At 43.4% G+C, this 19,387-nt stretch overlaps 1 protein-coding gene across 1 annotated transcript in view; it reads left to right on the top strand.

Annotated features, from left to right (window-relative positions):
- The window catches only part of ANKRD22 (ankyrin repeat domain 22), a 28,988-nt gene extending 9,821 nt beyond the window's left edge, over nt 1–19,167 (top strand). The window contains exons 2-6 of the mRNA XM_051982660.1: nt 10,730–10,921; nt 12,448–12,555; nt 13,542–13,619; nt 16,084–16,182; nt 16,579–19,167. Of these exons, the coding sequence (XP_051838620.1) occupies nt 10,730–10,921; nt 12,448–12,555; nt 13,542–13,619; nt 16,084–16,182; nt 16,579–16,656 (555 nt within the window). The 3' untranslated portion in view covers nt 16,657–19,167. The remainder of the gene's footprint in view (nt 1–10,729; nt 10,922–12,447; nt 12,556–13,541; nt 13,620–16,083; nt 16,183–16,578) is intronic.
- Nucleotides 19,168–19,387: the final 220 nt, after the last annotated feature.

Here is a 19,387-nt window from a genome sequence, read left to right as displayed (position 1 = left end):
CAGTGATCCTCATCCCGCTCATTGCATAACCAATTGTTCACTTGTTTCAGTCCTGACCAACTCTTCATGACCCCATCTGGCTTTTTCTTGCCAGAGACACTGAAGGAGCTTACTATAGTGTTCTCTGTTGTTATCTGGAGATCTTGGAGCAGCCTTCGTTTCAGTTCAGTAATCACCACAAAAATAGCCAGGTGTTAAAGTTCAAAAGTCTTTATTGTCACTTTCACAATCTAGTTTCCTTGCCTGAGGCCCAGCTAGCTTTGAGAGCCTTTCAGGAGTCTTGGTTTCAGTGGAGAAGTGCAAGAGGACAGGCCAGCCACCACAAGGCTAATGAAGATGGAATAAATCTTTCTCCTTGGCCCTGAGAAATTGAGTTCCCACTGCTAGTCCTCTTTTCTTCTCTGGCTGTGTCTGTGAGCCTTTTGGTCCCCCAAGAGAGCCATCAAGAGCCTGACCAAAGATGGAATGAATCTCACCCAGTCTCTGCTGGATGTTATATACTCCATTATCATAGGTGCGAATCTTGTGGAACTATATTAAGTACTAAGTACATGTACTGAACTAGAGAACTATTAAGCACCATGCTAAACTAGATAACCATTGTATTTATCAATTCCACTGACTTAACAACTTGTAAGAATCCTTCTTTCAAGTTCAGAATTCTGGCCCATAACATCTCCCACTTTCTTTTGTTTTAGAACATAGGTGGTCATATCCTCCTTGACTTCTCAAGGAGGCGAGAACACCAAAAAGGAGGTGATCACACTTTCCCTGACTGCTCAAAAAAGGGGTGAAAACACCAAAAAGGGAGGCAATCATGTCTTCCCTGAGATCTCAGAAAGGGAGATGAAAACCAAAGGAAAATGGGGAATCAAACCAAATTAGCGGATTTCTGAAGGGTCTCACTTTGAAACAGGTATACAAAAATCCATCAACATGGGATGTATTACAAATAAACAACATGAATGGGATGTATTACAAATAAACAACATGAATCAACATGAGGAATTGTACATGTCCATAAATCCTAGAAATAGTCCAAAACCAATCTAGTGTTCATTACTTCATGTGTCTGGGAATCGAATGATTCCTGCAAGTTTTGAAGGCCTGCATGAGTCTTATCATGTTTCAGGGAATCCAATGATTCCTATTGGTTTTGAAGTTCTGCAACAGTCTTATTAACAATTTTTCATCTCAAGGAATCCAATGATTCCTGCGGGTTTTGAAGTTTTGCAGTAGTCTTATTATCAGCCATGATCTTTCAGTGTCAGATGTTTTTAGGTCTTCTTATTTTGGGATTGTTTGTTTAGGGGTTTTTCTCTTTTTCTCTCTCTCTTCAAGTGCTCGTTGGCATCCATCTGATTCCTTCTCCATCTGTAGAAATACAAGCAAACCCTCTCCCCCAAGCAGTTAACCTATCTAGTCCCTTCCATTCACCACTTTTGGGATCTCTCCACATTTCCTGGAGATTACATTGGAGTTACTTGCCCTGGACATTGCCCTTCTGTTGGATTAAAAAGCCTATATTCTCCCCAGTTGTAATCCCTTTCTTCTATTAGATTGCTTCTCTGCTGATTGATCATATCAGAGTATTGAACTTCTAAAGACTCTCTGGGTGTAAACTTGGCTGCTATCATACCCCACTTGTTTTTTGTTTGAGACCTGGGACCCTCTCTCATTTCTCTGGGTCAATCTACATTCTGAGGCCCAGTGGAAGCCCTTGTTGCATTTTGTACATGGGGTTTTGGGTCTTGTTCTCCCATTCTGTTTTCTCACTCTATCTCTATGCCTAAATTGAGCTTTCAGATGTCCTACTTTACCACGTTGAAAATATCGATGAGTCTCTCTGGAAGGCTCTTGCTAAGAGGGACCCTGTCTTCCCATGTTCTGCATCATAGCCTCAGTATTAAAGGCATTTGTGCCCACTGTGGTACAGCATCTTATGATCTCTAAAGGAGCATCCTTGTGTAGTCCCCATATAATTCTTTTACAAAGCTCATTAGCATTTTCCTTAGCAAGTTGTTTGATCATAATTCCTGTTGCTGAATTTTCACCAATCATTCTCGTGACAACTGTTTGCAGACATCCCACAAAATCAGCAAAGGGTTCATTTGGACCTTGCTCTATTTTTGTGAAGGCCTCCCCTCCATCTTTTTGTCCTGGAGGAAGGCCCATGCTTTTATAGCAGCAAAAGCAATTTGCTCATATGCTATCAAATGGTAATTAATCTGTACCGAAGTGTCTGCATACTGACCTTTACCTGCTAGTTGGCCAAAGGTGATTTTCATATTAACTCAGGTTTGCCTATTTGGGTGGGCTTGTATCCTGCATAATTTACTATACTCTGAAAGCCACAATAAGTTTTGTCCAGATTCTAAACACGTCCTTGCTATAGATTTCTAATCACTAGGATTTAACATTTCATAAGCCAAATTATCTAATACCATCTTAACATAAGATGATGTAGCCCCATAAAGAGTGCAACCCTTTTTCTAATCTTTGATAATTTCCAGATCAAAAGGAGTATATCTTCTCCTGGCTTGACCTGAAGAATCAAATTCTTCAATCACAGGGAATGCTTCTATTAAATCACATATATCCTGTTCTTCTTTTTTAGTTTTAACTAATGCTTTTTGTAATCTTGTCAGAAGTGGTGCTGATTGTGTCATTGTCCCTCCTCCTATTCCTTCTCCTTCCACCCATGAAGGGTTAATTGAGGAGGGTAGGTCAGGAGTAGAGGAATGCCCTAATGGCTCCTGCTGTGAAGCACCACACTCTTTAATTGCATAAGAAGCATACTTAACTCCTTTCTTGTCTAATTCTTCATCCTTTTCACTTAATTTGTCCCACTCCTTCACTTTCTTCTTTTTCCTTATTCTAATACTTATATAATTCCTTAAAGCCAATTGTATTAAGTTATATGTATAGAGGGTTTCTTTAGGAATAGAATTAGGGCCATTATCATTGTAATATTCACATAGTTGCTCATCTAATAATTTCCACTCATCTGGATCCAATTTTTTTTTTCTTAGAGAACCAAGGAGATGTGTATTTTAATATTTCAAAGAGTTCAATGATCTGCATCCAAGTTACAATCAAACCTTATTTTTTTAATCAATCTAACCATGCTTTCTACACAGTTTTCTTGCAGTGGAGAAGGCTCCTTTCTAAATATTTGTCCCATTTCAACTGAAATACTAGTTTAGTCCTTTACAAAGTTTCCTTCTTGTCTATTTTTGTACTTACCCTGATTTCTGGATTACAAATGTAGATTCTTAGCCTCATGTTGGGCGCCAAAATGTAGTGTTCTTGGTTGTTTTCTGGAGGTCTTGGAGCAGCCTTCGTTTCAGTTCAGTAATCACCACAAGAATAGCCAGATGTTAAAGTCAAAAGTCTTTATTGTCTCCTTCACAATCTAGTTTCCTTGCCTGGGGCCCAGCTAGCTTTCTTGAAAGCCTTTCAGGAATCTTGGTTTCAGTGGGAAGTGCAGGAAGCCAGATCTGCCACCATAGTGATGTGAGATGGAGTGAATGAATCTGGCTCTCCTTGGCTCTGAGAGATTTTGCTTTAGCCTCCAGCCACCACAAAGGTGGACGATGGAATGAATCCATCTCTGCTTCCCTTGGCTGAGTTTGTCTCAGCTTATGTACTCAATACTGAGTATAAACCAATCATTATATCACAAGGAAACCATTATTTCTTGTAAGTTTAATCAATCATAACGAACTTAGAGAATTATTAATCACCATGCTAAACTAGATAACTATTGTATTTATCAATTCCACTGACTTAACACCTTATAAGAATCATCGTTTCAAGTTTAGAGTTCTGGCCCATAACAGTTTACCATTTCTTTCTTCTTCTCATTTCACAGATGAGGGAACTGAGGAAAACAGGGCTAAGTGATTTGCTCTGAGTTACACAGGCCATAAGTGTCTGAGGCCGGATTTAACTCAGGAAGATGAGTCTTCCTAGTTGCCCCTGAGTAACCATATCTGGGCCTTAGATTCTACCTCTAAGACCTAAAACTTGGTATTCTCACCAGCCCCCCATCTGTCACACTTTGGCATCTATCAGCGCTGCCCTGGAACCTCTGTATGCTGGACTCCCATCTCTTTATCCAGTCTACTGGTTGTCTACACTGGACTTTGTCCATTTTGGATTCCATGGTCAGTCACCTCAATCTGAATCTTGGAGTTTAAAAGTCCATCTAGTCTGGACTCAGCAGGAAAGAATCTCTGCCTTAGAGCAAACCTGAGTTTTGTGCGGTGCTGAGAGGCCTGGGTCTGGAGCGAGAAGGAACCATCTCAGGTACTTGGGAGCTGCTTGCGGGGATCACGTGCCTTAGCCAATGCAAGCTCAGATTCATTAATCAAACAAAAACAATAACTCTTGTATGGACAATCTAAGACCTTGTGGGATTGCTGTGAGGACCATGCGGGATCATAGGGGTAAAGGCCTTGTAAATAGTAAGTAAATGTCACTAAGTAAATGTGACATTGGAACCCAAGTGGGGGAACCTACCCCCTGCCTGAACAGCCCTTGCTTTGGGGAACCATGGCCCAGATCTACCTCTTTCCCCCCATTTCTCCCAGATGTCTTGGTCCCAAGCAAAATAAGACTAAGCCTTTTTTCACAGAAATTTGAAGATGACTTCACTTCCCTCCAAGTCTTCTCCTCTCTGGGCTAAAAGTCCCAGTATCATCCACCCTATTTCCACCGAGGCCTCAATCTGTGGGCAGACTTCCTCTGCATTTCTAGGGCTGAATATGGCACAGTGGGCAGGGCTGGCCATTAATAGAGATTTGGAGAGTGAGTTCTCAGCAGACCACCTGCCCTCTAGAGACAGTCTCTCTGGCCATTGCTGAGTTAATCTTTCCTCTGCCTCAAATGTCCTCTCCTACTTCCTCAGTGATTTGGAGGAAGAAACTTCTCTCCTCTTTCCCCCCCTTTTTGGTCTAGACTTATTTACTCCCCTCACCCTCTGGATTCTGCCTCTTCCTAGAACTCCCTCTTAGACTTTGCTAAATTCTCACCATTCATGGCCCTCTCCAGTGACTCAGCCCTCTTGCCTTCAAACAAGAGCAGCCCTCCATTATCTTGGTGAACACACACACACACACACACACACACACACACACACACACACACACACACACTTTTGCTTGACTCATTCTTTCCCTCCCTTCCTCCCTCCTTTTCATGTTTCCCTGCTAGACTTTTCCAACAAGTGGCTCTACCCATTGTCCCCTCTCCTTACTGCCAGCTCCCTCCTTAACCCTTTTCCCCACTTAACTCTCCACCTTCTCATTCGAACTATTTCTCAAAAGTCATAAGACTCCTCCCCCACAAGGGTGGACCCACAGCACCCAATGCTAAAAAGACCTCCCATCTGCCCTACCTCTATCTTAGTTTAATATTTGATCTTTAGCCAGTGCTGGAGGTTGGTACTATAGACATTATGATTTTCTTTTTAGAGGTGAGCAAACTGAGATCCAGAGAGGTGAAATTATTTCTCTGTGGACACATAGCTCTCAAATATCTGAGACAATATTTGAACCTGCATCTCTCCTGACTCAGCTTTTGGGCATGAGGCTCTCATGTCCTACTGTGTCTCTATATCTGGATTATTATATTCTCTTGGCAAACTCCTGGAGTATTGAGTAGAGTCAGTCAACGAGCTTTTATTAAGCACTTATTATATACTCTGTACCACAGTGTTAAGTTCTGGGAGACACAAAGAATAAAAAACATGGTCCCTGCCCTCAGGGAACTCAGAGTATTTTAAACAGTATCTGTCTTATACCCACAAGGTACAGACAGGATTAATTGGAAATAATCAGCAGAGAGAAGGCACCAGCAATCAGAGGGACAGGAAAGACTTCTTGCTGAAGATGAGCTTTTAGCTGGCTTGAGGGTACCAGAAGGTAGAGATGAGGAATCAGTTCCAGATATTGGAACAACCAGGGTTCCAATAAACATGGAGTCAAGTGCCAGGGTGTCTTGTGGGAGGACTGGCACCGTGGGAGCTCAGTATGGCTGGAATTTAGAAGATGAGAAATGAAGGAAGGAGCCAAAGGCTTTAAAAGCCAAAGGAGGATTTTATATTTAATCTTCTCTAATAGGGAGCCATTGAAGATTGTTGAATAAGTTGAGAATGGTGGGAAAATTTGCTTGAGAAGCAGGGAGAAGATGAGGTGAAGAATGCATTAGGGCTGACCTGATGAGAAGCGTTATCTCTTCATGTGCATCGAGGTGAAGTAGCAGATCATGGGAAAGACATCTGAGTGAGGTGAGATGAAGGAGGGAAAAGAGGAAGTTCTTCACAAATGACCTCTCTTTCCCCCCTTGATGTTGTCTTGCTTTCTGAAGTCAGACAGCAACATCTGCATCCCAATGGAGGCCAGAGAATTATGTCAAAAAAGAACAGCCCTCCATCATCTATCTTGGTGAAAATAGACTCACACTCACACATATACACACACTCACACATATACACACACACATACACACACACATACACACTCACACATACAAACTCATACACACACACACACATTCACACCTCTTTGCTTCCTACAAGATTATCTAGAGGAAGGGGCTTGTCCAACAACTATATCAGCTGTTAAAGAGGCCAGACATCACTGATTACCCTGAATACAGTTGATTCCATTGACTAGCTCTGGCAGAACCTAGATTATAATGGATTAGAAGGGAATGGGAGCAGAGCAAGTGAAGATGGCAGGTACAGTGTATCACTTCAACAATCCAATTCAACAATAGTTATTATTATTATGATGATTTCTTGACTTGCCGCCTTTTAAACATCAAATCCCTCTAGTTGTCAGAAACTGAAGACTGATCAGGGCAAGTCATTGCTGGTACTGGCCTTCCCTCTCTCTCTAGCAAAGAACCACTTTATCTGTCCTGCAGATGGTGTTCTAGTTAGAATGCAGAAGTGTCAATTCTAGGGCTGGGTTGCCCCCTGGTGGTGATCAGCCTCTCTCTCTCTCTCTCTCTCTCTCTCTCCTCTCTCTCTCTCTCTCTCTCTCTCTCTCTCTCTCTCTCTCTTTGTCTCTCTCTCTGTGTCTCTTTCTGTCTCTCTCTCTCTGTCTCTCTCTCTTTCTCTCTCTCTTTTTCTCCCTCCCTCCCTTCCTCCCCCCCTCTTTCTTCTCTTTCCCCTCCCTCCTCTTTCTGTCTCTCCTTTTTCTTTAAGTGCTCTGCCCAAAGGGATGTATGTTTTGACTGCCGAAGCCTCATAAGACATCTTGGAGTTTTATTTCTTAAAGACCCTGCCTTAAAACAAAACCACTCTGGCTCTGGCTGCCTAGAAAACATCCCAGTCAAGCCTCACTTGGTCTTTGTTTGGGCTCCGGTTGCCTCAGAGTGAAAGCAAATAGTAATTGTTTATGCTTTGGCCAAACCCTGCGGGTGTTCCCCTCCCAGACTGATTTTATTTCCCTTTTTTTCTCGAGGTAAAAGCGGTTGTTCTCTGCCTCATTTCTTACTTAGCCTTAACCACTGAGTGCACATTGCCCCCAGTCACTGTGAGACCTGTTGAAGACCTTAGCCTTCCACTGCATCCAGTGCTATTTTCAGTCGTCCTGATCTCTCTCTGGCCCCTGGACCCAGGCTCTGGAGGGGAAAGTGAGGCAGGGGCCCTCGCACAGCCCTCCCTCCCTCACATCCAATTCATTAACATCACCTTACTGATGTTGTGGTCCTCTTCCAGAGCCAGACACACAGAGGACCAACTCTAGGGCTAGGCCGCCCCCTGGTGGCCATCTGTGAATCTTGCATGACTTGTTACAAGCACCCGGATGTCAGAGCTGGAGACAGAGACCATCAATCCAACCCCTGTGTAGCAGAGCTTGCAAGGGGGAAACAAGTCACGGACATTTCTCAGTTAGACCATGACAAGTCATTTCTTATAGTTCCTGAGTTATGGCGGAGGTCATGGGCCCAGGAAGCCCATGGGAGCCCATGGCAAGCAGAGGAAAGGATGCTGGCTTTGGCCCCAGAGGGCTCGCCAACAGCTGGCGAGGTGGCTTTCCACAAGCTACTTCCCTCCTTCAGGTCCTCGGCCTCTTCCTTTGCACCTTCCTTTGACGGGATTTCTAAGGTTTTCCTAGCTCCAAACACACGATCCGTAATCATGAGGAAGGGATATTGGTGACCACCATCCTAGGGTACCTGCACCCCTACCCAAGTCAATTGTTCCCTTCATCCATTCAAAAGATGAGCCCCATTGCCTTTCCTAATCTTCCTCTTTTCTTCTCTAATTCTCATAGGCTCTTCCCGCCTTCCATCTCTTTAGGCCCCAGAGACAAGTGCGCGGGCCATAGTTGTCCAGTGTAATACCCCCACCAGCAGACCTCTTCTTGAGGTCTTATATGACTGTCACTGATAGTCTGATGAAGAAATAAATAAACTTTCAGAGTAAAAGAATGAGGTCATCATCAGAAAAAAAAAAGAACTGTGGGATATGGATTCCATTTCCTAGAATACATGACCAAGCAAGTCCAAAGGTTACTTTTGAGAAAGTCACAGAAAACAATTAAGGCTGGTGATTTATACTCTAAAAAGTAGTGAGTGTGTTTTCTTGCCAATGTGTTTTATTCAAAAAATTATTGATGCCTTCTGTTTCTCATATCACAGTCAATTCTGTCAATACTGAGCCTTAAGAAATCCAGGGAATCAAATCCAACCAATACAGTAACCATAGCTAGAATTTCTTACACAGTTCTTTACTCACAGCCGCCTTGCCCCACATCTTTATCGATAGTCAGAAAGTGTGTTTCATCACTAGTCAGTATAGAAAGCCTGAATTGGACTGCCTCTCCTTTGTATTTTTCCTCTTGCTTCTTTTAAAAAAAAGTTTCATTGACGGTTTTGATTTTTATATAACTTATTTCCTAACATTCCCCCTTCTAAAAGAGAAGCAATTAAATGACGTCAAATAGCACAGTGATTATGTCTAAAAGTATATCAACATTCGATGCTCATAGTTTCCCCTTCACATCTCTACCTCATTCTCAGATCATATACACCTCCCTATGTTCCTCTGGATTCTTCTCAGTTGCCATTTCTCAACGAGTGAGAAGAATATTTCGTTCAATCTTTGTATTACAATTTCTCTGACTACTGTAGTGAGTTGTCTGAAAAAACACCTTCTTTGACCCTTCTCATATTTTTATCAATTCTCCTTGACAGACATCATTCTCATATGTTTTAGAAAAATAAAAAATCAGACATATGATCTACTAATTGTAAATGTCCTTTTGATCCCCTCTTTTGGTTGATAGTATCTCTGAGTTTTTCCTCCATTCTTTTGATCTGAAAAAGGAATCTGCCTGTGAGATAGCTTGAAAAGTGGATCCTTGAGCATGTTGAAATCGCGGCACTTTCACCATGGGTTTATTCTGTATCAGGGTCCGTCATTCTGCCTTATTTATCTTCTTGCACGCCATTCTTAGTTCCTCCTACTTCAGTCATGGAGATCAGAATTTAGATGAGTTGGTGCCATTGCTGTAAATGATGAGAATAGCCCTCCCCCAAAATTTTGGGCAGTCTGTTCTTCTTTCCATTTAATTATTTTCCGCCTTTTAGTTTTGTCTCTAAATGTTCTTTGCATGATGTGGCTTAGTTGAATCTTATATCATAACTCTATAGCATCCTTCACCTCAGCAGCTTTAGGTTATTTTATGAATCCATACTGTATAACACATTGTCCTACCAATGACCTTATCTGCTAAACCTTAGATTGCCCTTGAATTGACATGTTTCTCTCCTTGTAATGACTGAGTATTTGGAGGTTGGTGTGAGCTCTAGTTTACTTTGCCTCCTTGCTACAACAATTGATTAAACTTCTTGAAAAATGGTGATAGAGATAATCAATTTATTTGAACCCTTTCTTTATCTTTCCATAGTCAAATAATTATTTATGTAAGCCAGGTTGATTCCTTTTTAGTTGTCCATGATGCCATTTTCTCTGCCTAAGGTAGTGTAATGCCGTGTAAATTGGCATTGATTTTGACCCTTGCTCCAACTAATCAATGGTGAGTTTTTGTATAGTTAGACTGCTGATTCTGAAATGATTCCTAAGTCAGTTCCTGTGCATTGGTACAGTATTAATTTGCTTTTGATGATGCTGTTCAGTTCTCAGCTTTCCTTGTGCCTTCTAAGACTTTTCTTGAAGAAAAAACTCATGATCCACAGACCTAAAGCTTCTGAGCCTCCTTTCAGTTCTTAAATGCAAATTAAAATTTCCAACTTTGTTGTTGTTTTTATTTTCCCCATGAGTCCATTTTCTTTTAGAAGTTGTTGAGTAGGAAAATCTATGGCACCTCAGTTTCCTCATCTGTAATGTAAGGAGTTGGGCTGAATGGCCTCAAGGTTTGCAAACTCTAAATATAGAATCCTTGGCTTCCTTCATGGTTTACCTTCTGGAAGAGGTATTTCCCAAGTCTTTCTGGAGTTTTCTCCTTTAAGGCTACCTTTCTCCTGTTCTGTAGGCATCTCGCATGTACATATGTATTAAATGTTGTCTCCTTAAATAGAATGAAAGCTTGTTTAATGCAGGGGTGATTTTTGCCTTTCTTTCTATCCCCAGAATGTAGTAGTGGAGAGCTCTGGCTTGAACCCAGGATTTCTGGCTCCAAATGGAAGCTAGGGCACTGTGCTGGGATCATAATACTTTAAAATGTGCATTTCCCCCCTTTTTCCTCAGCCCATCTGCCAAGCAGCTTATCAGAATGACTTTGCTGAAGTCTGGAGGTGGGTGAGAGAAGACAATAGCTATGTGAACATTCAAGACAGCTTCAACGGGGACACCCCTCTGATCTGCGCGTGCCGACGGGGACACCTGAAGATCGTTGCGTTCCTTTTACGAAGGAATGCCAATGTGAACGCCAAAAATCAGGTGAGAATGACTGGCAGAGAGGGTAGGATGAAGGAAGTTTGTCTCACTTCGGACCCAATGAAGGTCACTGGATGAATGGCTCATCTCCTCTAGGTTGAAGGGATTGTCCATTGGAATTAAGGGGGACCTCCAAGGTCCTCTGGCCAAAGTCCTTGTTTATGATTCTCCTCCTCCTCCTTTTATAGATCTGGGGCCCACAAAGACCAAGTGAATTATGCAAAGAGAGTGAGCCTCAAAAGTGAGATTTGAACCCAGATCCTGCTGGCTCCAGAGTCAGCGCCCTTTCATGATCACCACGTGACTTTCTATACTAAAGTGGAAACGACACTGGTTTTATGGTCAGGGGACATGGGGAACAATCCTGGCTCTCCCTTTTATTCCCCACGAGCAAATTCTGATCATTTCTCCATGCCTCCGTTTCCTCTTCTCTAAAATGAAGGTGGATTAAATTCTTTCCCTCTCCAGTTCTAGCACCATGGGCTTCTGGTCTGCCGTAAAGCAGAATGAGCGCCATGATCATTTCTGATCTGTTGTAGATCATGATAACCGGGATGGAGAAGAACAACAGGCTGAGATTTGGAAGTTTGCCCCCTCCCTCAAAGAGCAGATGCTAAACTCTAAGGGGTTGCCAAGCCTGAAGGCTGGTTGCTGGCCATCTATTCATTACAGAGCCAGGGAAGTGGCCAGAAGAGAGACAATGATCTTGCCCTCTTGACTTCAATCATATGTCTGCTCCGGTTCATTTCCATGAGAGCCCCAAGGATCCTGGGGGCTGTGGCGGACTTCAGTGCCTCAGACCCAAACAAGTCCTTGTGGTTTGTTGGAAGGCAGCAACCCCTGAAATGATCCGAGGGAGCAATTAGGAATTGACGGGAACTAAAGGAGGCTAACCATAGTGACCCAGAAGACACAGCTTGTTCCAAGTATTTAATGAGAGTATTTCAGTAGAGTGAGAATAGCCAAAAGCCTTCCCCAGAAGGCTGGGAGCCTCTTCCACAAGCACACACTCCATTAGGAGACAGCAGGAACAATCATACTGTTCTTGGCTTCCCACCCCTGAGACTCTTTGGGTGTCATATGTCAATGAACCGAACAAGGACCTGAAGCCAAGCTGGGAGAGTGAGGCCAATGGCTTCCTCTGCATCCTGCTCTTGGGATGTGCATGGGACTGCACCAGCCTCCCAGGCTTTGAGTTGCCCTCAGGAGCGTCCATTTGGGGAGTAACAGGTTTACCTCCCTAATCGGGGTCTGCTTTGGCTTTTCATTTGCTTAGGATACAAGCTGGAAAAGGTGGCCTGACTGCTAGGGAACAGGGGGAAATGGCCCTGGGATTGAAACTTTTTTGCAATTAAGGCCAAAAATGGCTAATAGACATGGCTCAGAGGTCAGAAAGCTGCCCAATGACCTTCTGATAGCATGAAGAACATCCATATCTGTTCTTTAGAAACTGTAAAATAAGAGAAGAAAATGGGTGTCCCTAAATGGCAAGAAGATGATTTTCTTTTTTTAATGCATTTTATTCCTAGAAAGAGAGAACAAGCCTACATTATGCAGTGAGGAAACGGTTCACCTTCCTTGACTATCTGCTCATCATTCTCTTGATGCCCGTGCTTCTGATTGGCTATTTCCTGATGGTGAGTAGAGGAGAAAGAAGGCAGAGTTGGGGGCTCTCCAGACCCCTGCTGGCTCTGGGCTGGCGGTGGGAGCTCGGGCAGGGTGCTTTGCTTCTCCCCATTTCCCGGCCAGTTGTGACATCTTCGGCGGAAGGGGGATGGGCACATCTCTGTTCTGGACAGGGCCTGCAGCTCACTGTGGCTATTTATTCCAATTGCAAACTGACATCTGTTGAAATGAGTCAGAGACAAGGTGATGATTCTGTTTTCAACTGGAATGACATTTATGAAGCTCCTCGAGGCCTTGTGCTGGCCCATCTGTGAAGCTTTCTAAGACCTTGGGCCTTCTATTTGAGGAGTGATTCACCCCTCCCTCCATTTTACGGATCTGGTTTTCCTTCCTGGTGTAGCTGGAAGATGTAGGATCAGGAATTCTGCTCTGAATCCCACCTCTGGACCAATTAGCTTGGTGATGCTGGGCAGCTTACTCAAAGGGCCTGTGCCTCAGTTTACTTATCTGTATAATGGAGTAATAATACTCTTCCTTGAGGGGAAAGTGCTTAGTTAATCTCAACCCCATTTATATATGGGGATTATTGTTTATGACGACCAAAAAGTGGGGAAAGGGAAATAGGAGGGATGGTGAGAGATAGAATGGGAACTATAACAATGAACATTTCTATAATATTTTAAGGATTACTAAGCACTTTACATGGACAATCTCATTTGATCTTTACAACCCTGGTGGGGAGTTCCATTATTATCTCCCTTTTACGGGTGGGAAAACTGAGAAAAACAGGTCACACAAGCTAGTAAACGTCTGAGGCTGGATTAGAATTCAGGTCTTCTTGACTCCACCCCCAAAGCTCTTTCCACCATAACCTATTATTTAAATTGTCTCTATAAACAAATATGTCTTAATGTCACACCACAGCGTCCCTCTCCCAGATCTGTGTGCTGGGAAAACATTTAAATTAATGTCTATTGACTCATCCTTTGTTACTCAGGTATCAAAGACAAAACAGAACGAGAATCTCGTCAGGATGTTACTCCAGGCCGGCGCGGATGTTAATGCCACAGACTATGTAAGTGTACGTTCCCCAAATGGAGGCAGCAACCCCTGAAATGATCCGAGGAGCAATTAGGAATTGACAGGAACTAAAGGAGGCTAACCATAGTGACCTAGAGGACACAGCTTGTTCCAAGTATTTAATGAGAGTATTTTAATAGAGTGAGAATAGCCAAAAGCCTTCCCCAGAAAGCTGGGAGCCCTTATCATGGAATCTCAGAGCTGGGGGTGCTTTGGAACCTATCCAGGCAGAGGAGGAAGCCCCTCCCTCTGGAGCATCCCAGTTAAGGGCCATCCTGCCTTCCCTTGGGGATGTTTCTGGGCAGGATGACCACTACCTGGAAGGCAGCCGGGTCCCTGGAAAGCTCCTGTTGTTAGATAGCTTTCTGCTGTTTGATGTCAGGTCTAAACCTGCCCCTCTGTAGTTCATAATCACAAAGATCCAGAGGAAGGAGGGACTTCAGAGGCTGTGCAGTCTAGCCTATCCCTCCAAAAGAACGCCTTCTATGGCCCCCAATAAAGGATCTTCCGGCACAAGCTGATTGACTGTAGATAGGAAGAACTCATATGTCTAGTATTTTAGTTTGACAAAGGCCTCGTTTTTGTATGCAAAGATCACCTGCTGCCAACCAAATCATTCACCTGCTTTTTATGAAACTCGATCTTATTTCAGTAAAAAACAACGCTTTGAACTAAATCTGAGATTTTATGGATTTGGGGGAACTCTCAGGGAGGAAACTCTCTTGACCAATGGCAATCCTCCCTTGCTCTGACACTTAGTCTCTGGTGGTCCCAGGACAGTGGGTAGGTAAGCGTCATTTAAAGTCACTCAACGGGATGTGCTGACTCCCAGGTCATTCTGATAAGCCATAAAGTTGTAATGTCTTTAAATTCAGGTGAGGGAGACCATATGCACGTTAGAGCAGAAGCCTGCAAACTTCCAAGCACTGAAGGCCTCTCTGTTCTTGCACTTTGGGGTATGCTTGAGCTCTGAACTCACAGCAATGGGCACATTTAGGCAGGACTTAAAATGACTCAGATGTGGGGAGATCAAAGAAGAAAAAACCTTTCACTTGGCTTTACTTGGGCTCCTTTGTAGTCCAGGGATGGGGAATGGACCTTCCTTTCCTTTCATCCAGCCTGAAGCAATTGGCTTTTGAGTTAATAGAGCTCTGGGTGCAGTATGTTAGCCTGAAGCCTCTTATCCCGTTACTAGGCAGCCACTATTATCCCAAACAGACCAGAGCTTTGGAAGACTTAATTAAAAGGTAACTGAAGCGCTCTGAACAGTTATTATTAGTTCATTTAGTCCTGAAGGCTTTTACACTTAGGGTTTTATGATTTTTAATTTTGGTTGTTACTTTGAATTCCAACTTTAGATTCTTCCCTCTAAGATTTGACCTGATGAATAATAAACTGACTGATTTATTATGGATGGAGGAGGATTAGAAGGATACATGAATGGCCGGTGACTCACTGAATCAATTAGATGATGTGGTGACCTTGGAATCAAGGAAAATCCAAGTCCAAATTATGCCCAAGGTACTTCCTGGCTGTTCAGTCCTTGACAAGTCACTTCCCTACCTGTGCCTCAGTATCTTCAACTGTAAAATGAAAGAATTGGATTCCATAGCCTCTGAGGCCTCTTTCAGCCTTGATCTATGATCCTGTGATCTAAAACCCAAAGCAAGTGTATAAAACATAGACTAGTCATTTACAATACAAATGAATTTGGAATCCTTACAACCAATAAGTTGACATTTCAAAAACAAATTGTGAATTTTCACATAAAAGTTAATATAATCCAAGTACAGGAAGAGCCATTCTGGACTTCTGGCCAGCCAGCCTGTCTTCAGGGAGCAGGATTGACAGGTGATAAATCATTCTGATATCCACAGACCATGTTCTGAATGCTCCTGGCACATAACAGGTATTTATTAAGCATTTGGTTAATTGAATTGAGTTGAATTAATTAGAACATTTGCTCTTTGTTTTCAGAAGAGAAAACAAGGGCTTTTTGGTTGAAATTAAACTCTGTTTTCTGGTTTTGGATCCTGATGCCCAGTGTGAGAGCTTCAGAAAGGATTGTTGCTTGCCTAATGGATTGAGTTGGGGATCCAGGCCCTTGGAAGACCTTGGAGCCCCCTCATATAAAGGAGGGATTAGGAAGGGAGAGGCTGGCGTATAAAGAGCCATATGTGGCCAGATGAAGAGGTGGCTGGACTGGAAATGGGAAAAAGTTGGATTCATATCCTGCCTCACACTTCTTGGCAAATGAAAAAGTAGATGAGCCCTTTCCTTGCCTAGAGCCTCAATTCTTTCTCCAGTAAAATGCTGTTAAAATGTCTGCAAGCTTTAAGCTCTAAGGAGATTGTACATTTAAAAGATTATGCCTTTTGATTATTCTCTTTGCATTGCCAAGAAAACGTCTTGCGCAGACTTGATAAATGTTGCCTATTGATGGCTTGGGTCCGTTTCAGGTTGGCTGCACAGCTCTTCACTATGCGTGTGAAATGAAAAACCAAAGCATCGTCCCCTTGCTTCTGGATGCCCATGCGGACCCCACCATAAAGAACAAGGTGAGATCACATCATAAACTATCCACGAGTCTCACCATCAATGGCTCTCTTAGAATTTAGGGCTGATGCTTGTTAATTTGGAAACTCTTAGAGGGGACATATTTATATTGGCAAAGGCAGCACCTAGGACAGCTCACAGGGCAGTTACTCACTTCCTTCTGAATACCTTTCCTCCATCCTCTGAAAGATGCAAACTGCTGGAGGGAGGCTTCTGGGTCACTTTTACTTTGTATATCCCTTGGACTTGGCGCAGTGCCCCTTCCTCCTCCCCTGACACATCCCTCCACACAGCAGATATTTTGCACATGTCGGTTGCTAGGAGTAACCGTAGCTTAGCTGATGAGTCTGTATGATTCATTGAGAGGAAGTAACGCTTACCTTTTCCCTCTTTCCCAGCATGGCGAGAGCGCTTTGGACATTGTGCAGAGATTAAAGTTTTCTCAGATTGAAACCATGTTACGGAAAGCATCCTAACTCTCCTGGCATCAATGTAGAGCATTGGACCAAGATCAAGGACTCTGGCTGGTTCCCTGTGTTCATCTCTGGTTCCACCATCTGATGTCAGGCCTCAGTGTGTGTGCCTCAGTTTCTCCATCTGTACTAAGGGGATATTTTGTCACCGGGGACGATGAACATAATATGTTTGCTATTCATACGGATGGTTCACCCTGAAGGATTCACCGTAACCATCCTCTTTCTAAGACTAATGTCAAGCTTTTCCTAGGTCACATTTTACCTGATGAAGCTGGCTTCTCAATTTTACTCACTCAGCTGTTCTAAAAGGAACAGACCAAACAAATGGGACTGGCTTCTGTTTTCCCTCATGGTACATCCCCTTTCTGCCTGCCTCCATGACCAGTCAGCCCCAGAGAGTCCCCAGTGATGCCCTTTGAGCCATCCCTCACATGCCACCCTTTGTGGTCAAGGTGCTGTAGTCATTCCCACCTACCTCTGCCTTCTGGATCTCCCACAGGTTGGGTTCATCAGCGCTCTTGGGAGGTTGTGACTCAAAGCCCTAGAACACTGTCAGGAGACTGAGCATCTTCCAAAAAGGTTGTTTGTGGCAGGGGCAGCTGGGGCAGTTTACAAATCTATGGCTTCCTAAGAGCTTTTCTTTCAAAAATGTTATACAAGAGAGGTATTAAGATTGTCTGACAGCCACCCGGCTTGGGGGCAGCTTTTCCTGGTCTTTTAGATCCAATAGCCATTAACCAAGTTATGAGAAGGGTGAGCACAGTGTAGTGTCAAACTGCCACAAAGGTACAACAGCCAGAGCTGTAACTAGGCTGGGGCAACTGGACCTTAGCTTTAACTGTATTTAATTTAGAGGACACTGAATTGTAAACGTGCCATATACATTTCCAGCTCCCCAGCACATGGAAACAACAGAGCTTGGTGCCTGATTGGCAAGAATAAGTAGCTAAAATAAGAAGCTACCTCTATGGGAAACGGGGGTGAGTTTCTCCTCTAGTTTGCCCCATTAAATGCCCTCCATCACTCTCCCTTGTTTAGCTTCTCCAGCATGGCCTGATGCTGGTGTCTTAGGCTTTCTGACTGCTTGTCTTACCCCATAGGATGGGGGGGTCTTTTGCCCTTTTTCCATTTAAGAGATTCTCATCCCTAGCACATTCCTGGTGCTTGCTCCAGCTACACAAATTTATAGTTTCCACTCTTACTCCAGATGCAGCCCTAGGTTAGGCCTGAAGAATCATGGATGGTCTGCTCAACCTCCAAGAACAAACAAAGGCTCATCAGTCCATGACATGAGTCAGAGGGGATTCCTGAGAAGCAAGCATCCTGATTACCCATCATGCCCTTGGCCCTAGTTGTTAGTCAGCTCTCCATTCTTGGTTGAGGTTCCAGATGGGCCTTGAGTTTATTTGTCAAAGGAAGGAAAAGGAAGCATGATGATCTCAGGACACAGTTTTCTATCTATTAAAGGTTACAAAGAACTTTCTGTTGGGGGTCAGAGAAGCTGCTGTAAGGAATATAGATGAGCAAATTGGGAACCATCGCTTGCCCAAAGGTTACTAGTTGGAAGTGTCTGAGCCAGGAGGGAAATGCTAGATTGGGAGAGCAAGAACCTGGGCTAGAACTTTGGGCCTTGTAAAATCTGTGTGACTTTGAGCAACTTTCTTTCCCTTGGGACTCAGTTTCCTTTATAAACTGAGATGGATGGGTATCCTTACTGATAGAAATTTGTGATCCTCTGACTCTGAGTCCGAGATTCTTCCCTGATTACATCAGTGTTGCCACTCTTGCATTAATACTGAGTAGTGGAGCAGTTTCCTCATCTATAAAATGGGGATAATCATAGCAATTACCTCTCATGGCTGTTGTGAGGATTCAAAGTTAATGTATGTAAAGCCCTTGGAAAACCTTAAACTTCTCTATATAAATGCCTACTACTATTTCTGTTGAGTAGTAGTTGATATTTTTAAAAAAAGGGAGCATTTGATTTGGCATCAGAAACCCTGGTTTGATTCCAAGCTCTATCACTTGCAAACTGGGCAACCTTAGCCGTGTCACTTCCCTTTTATGTACCTCAGTTTCCTTCTTAAAATGAGGGGCCTCTAGGTGGCACAGTGGATAGAGCACCAGCCCTGAAGTCAGGAGGACCTGAGTTCAAATCTAGCCTCAGACACTTAATATGTCCTATCTGTTTGACCCTGGGCAAGTCACTTAACCCCAATTGCATCAGCAAAAAAAAAAAAAAAAGAAGAGGGGATAGGACAAGAAGTTCTCACAGGCCTCTTCCAGCTCTAACCGCTCGTTCTTGGTTAAATGATGATGTTGCCATGGCAACTGGCAGTGGTCCCTGCAGGATTTCTGTGGGAGTCACAGAGATGCATCCTCCTCTTAGCTGATTGTTGTGGATCACAGATTCCCACGGTTCACTTAATTTATTACTTTGTTGTCTTGGAAGTTCTGGGTGTAAATGCTGGACAGCATTTTTTAATAAAATAAATTGAGATGTGTAAACAAGAGTCTGACTCTGATTTTGACCAGCTCACAATGATCTGTCACAACTAACTCCACCGTTGGGTTCCATGTTCACAAGAAGCCATTGGATTCTTATTTTTGATGGCGGAACTGGATCAAGAACCACCATCTCCAGACTCTCCCAGCTTCAGAACTTTACCACCTGTGCTCCTCTTACATCACCTCCATTGAGGTGGCTGCTAAGTCCTGACCATTCTCCCTC

The sequence above is a fragment of the Antechinus flavipes genome, chromosome 2, assembly GCF_016432865.1.
Source record: "Antechinus flavipes isolate AdamAnt ecotype Samford, QLD, Australia chromosome 2, AdamAnt_v2, whole genome shotgun sequence".
NCBI classification, from domain to species: Eukaryota; Metazoa; Chordata; class Mammalia; order Dasyuromorphia; family Dasyuridae; genus Antechinus; species Antechinus flavipes.
Note: the sequence above shows the minus strand (reverse complement) of the source record. Positions and strands in the feature narration are given on the sequence as shown.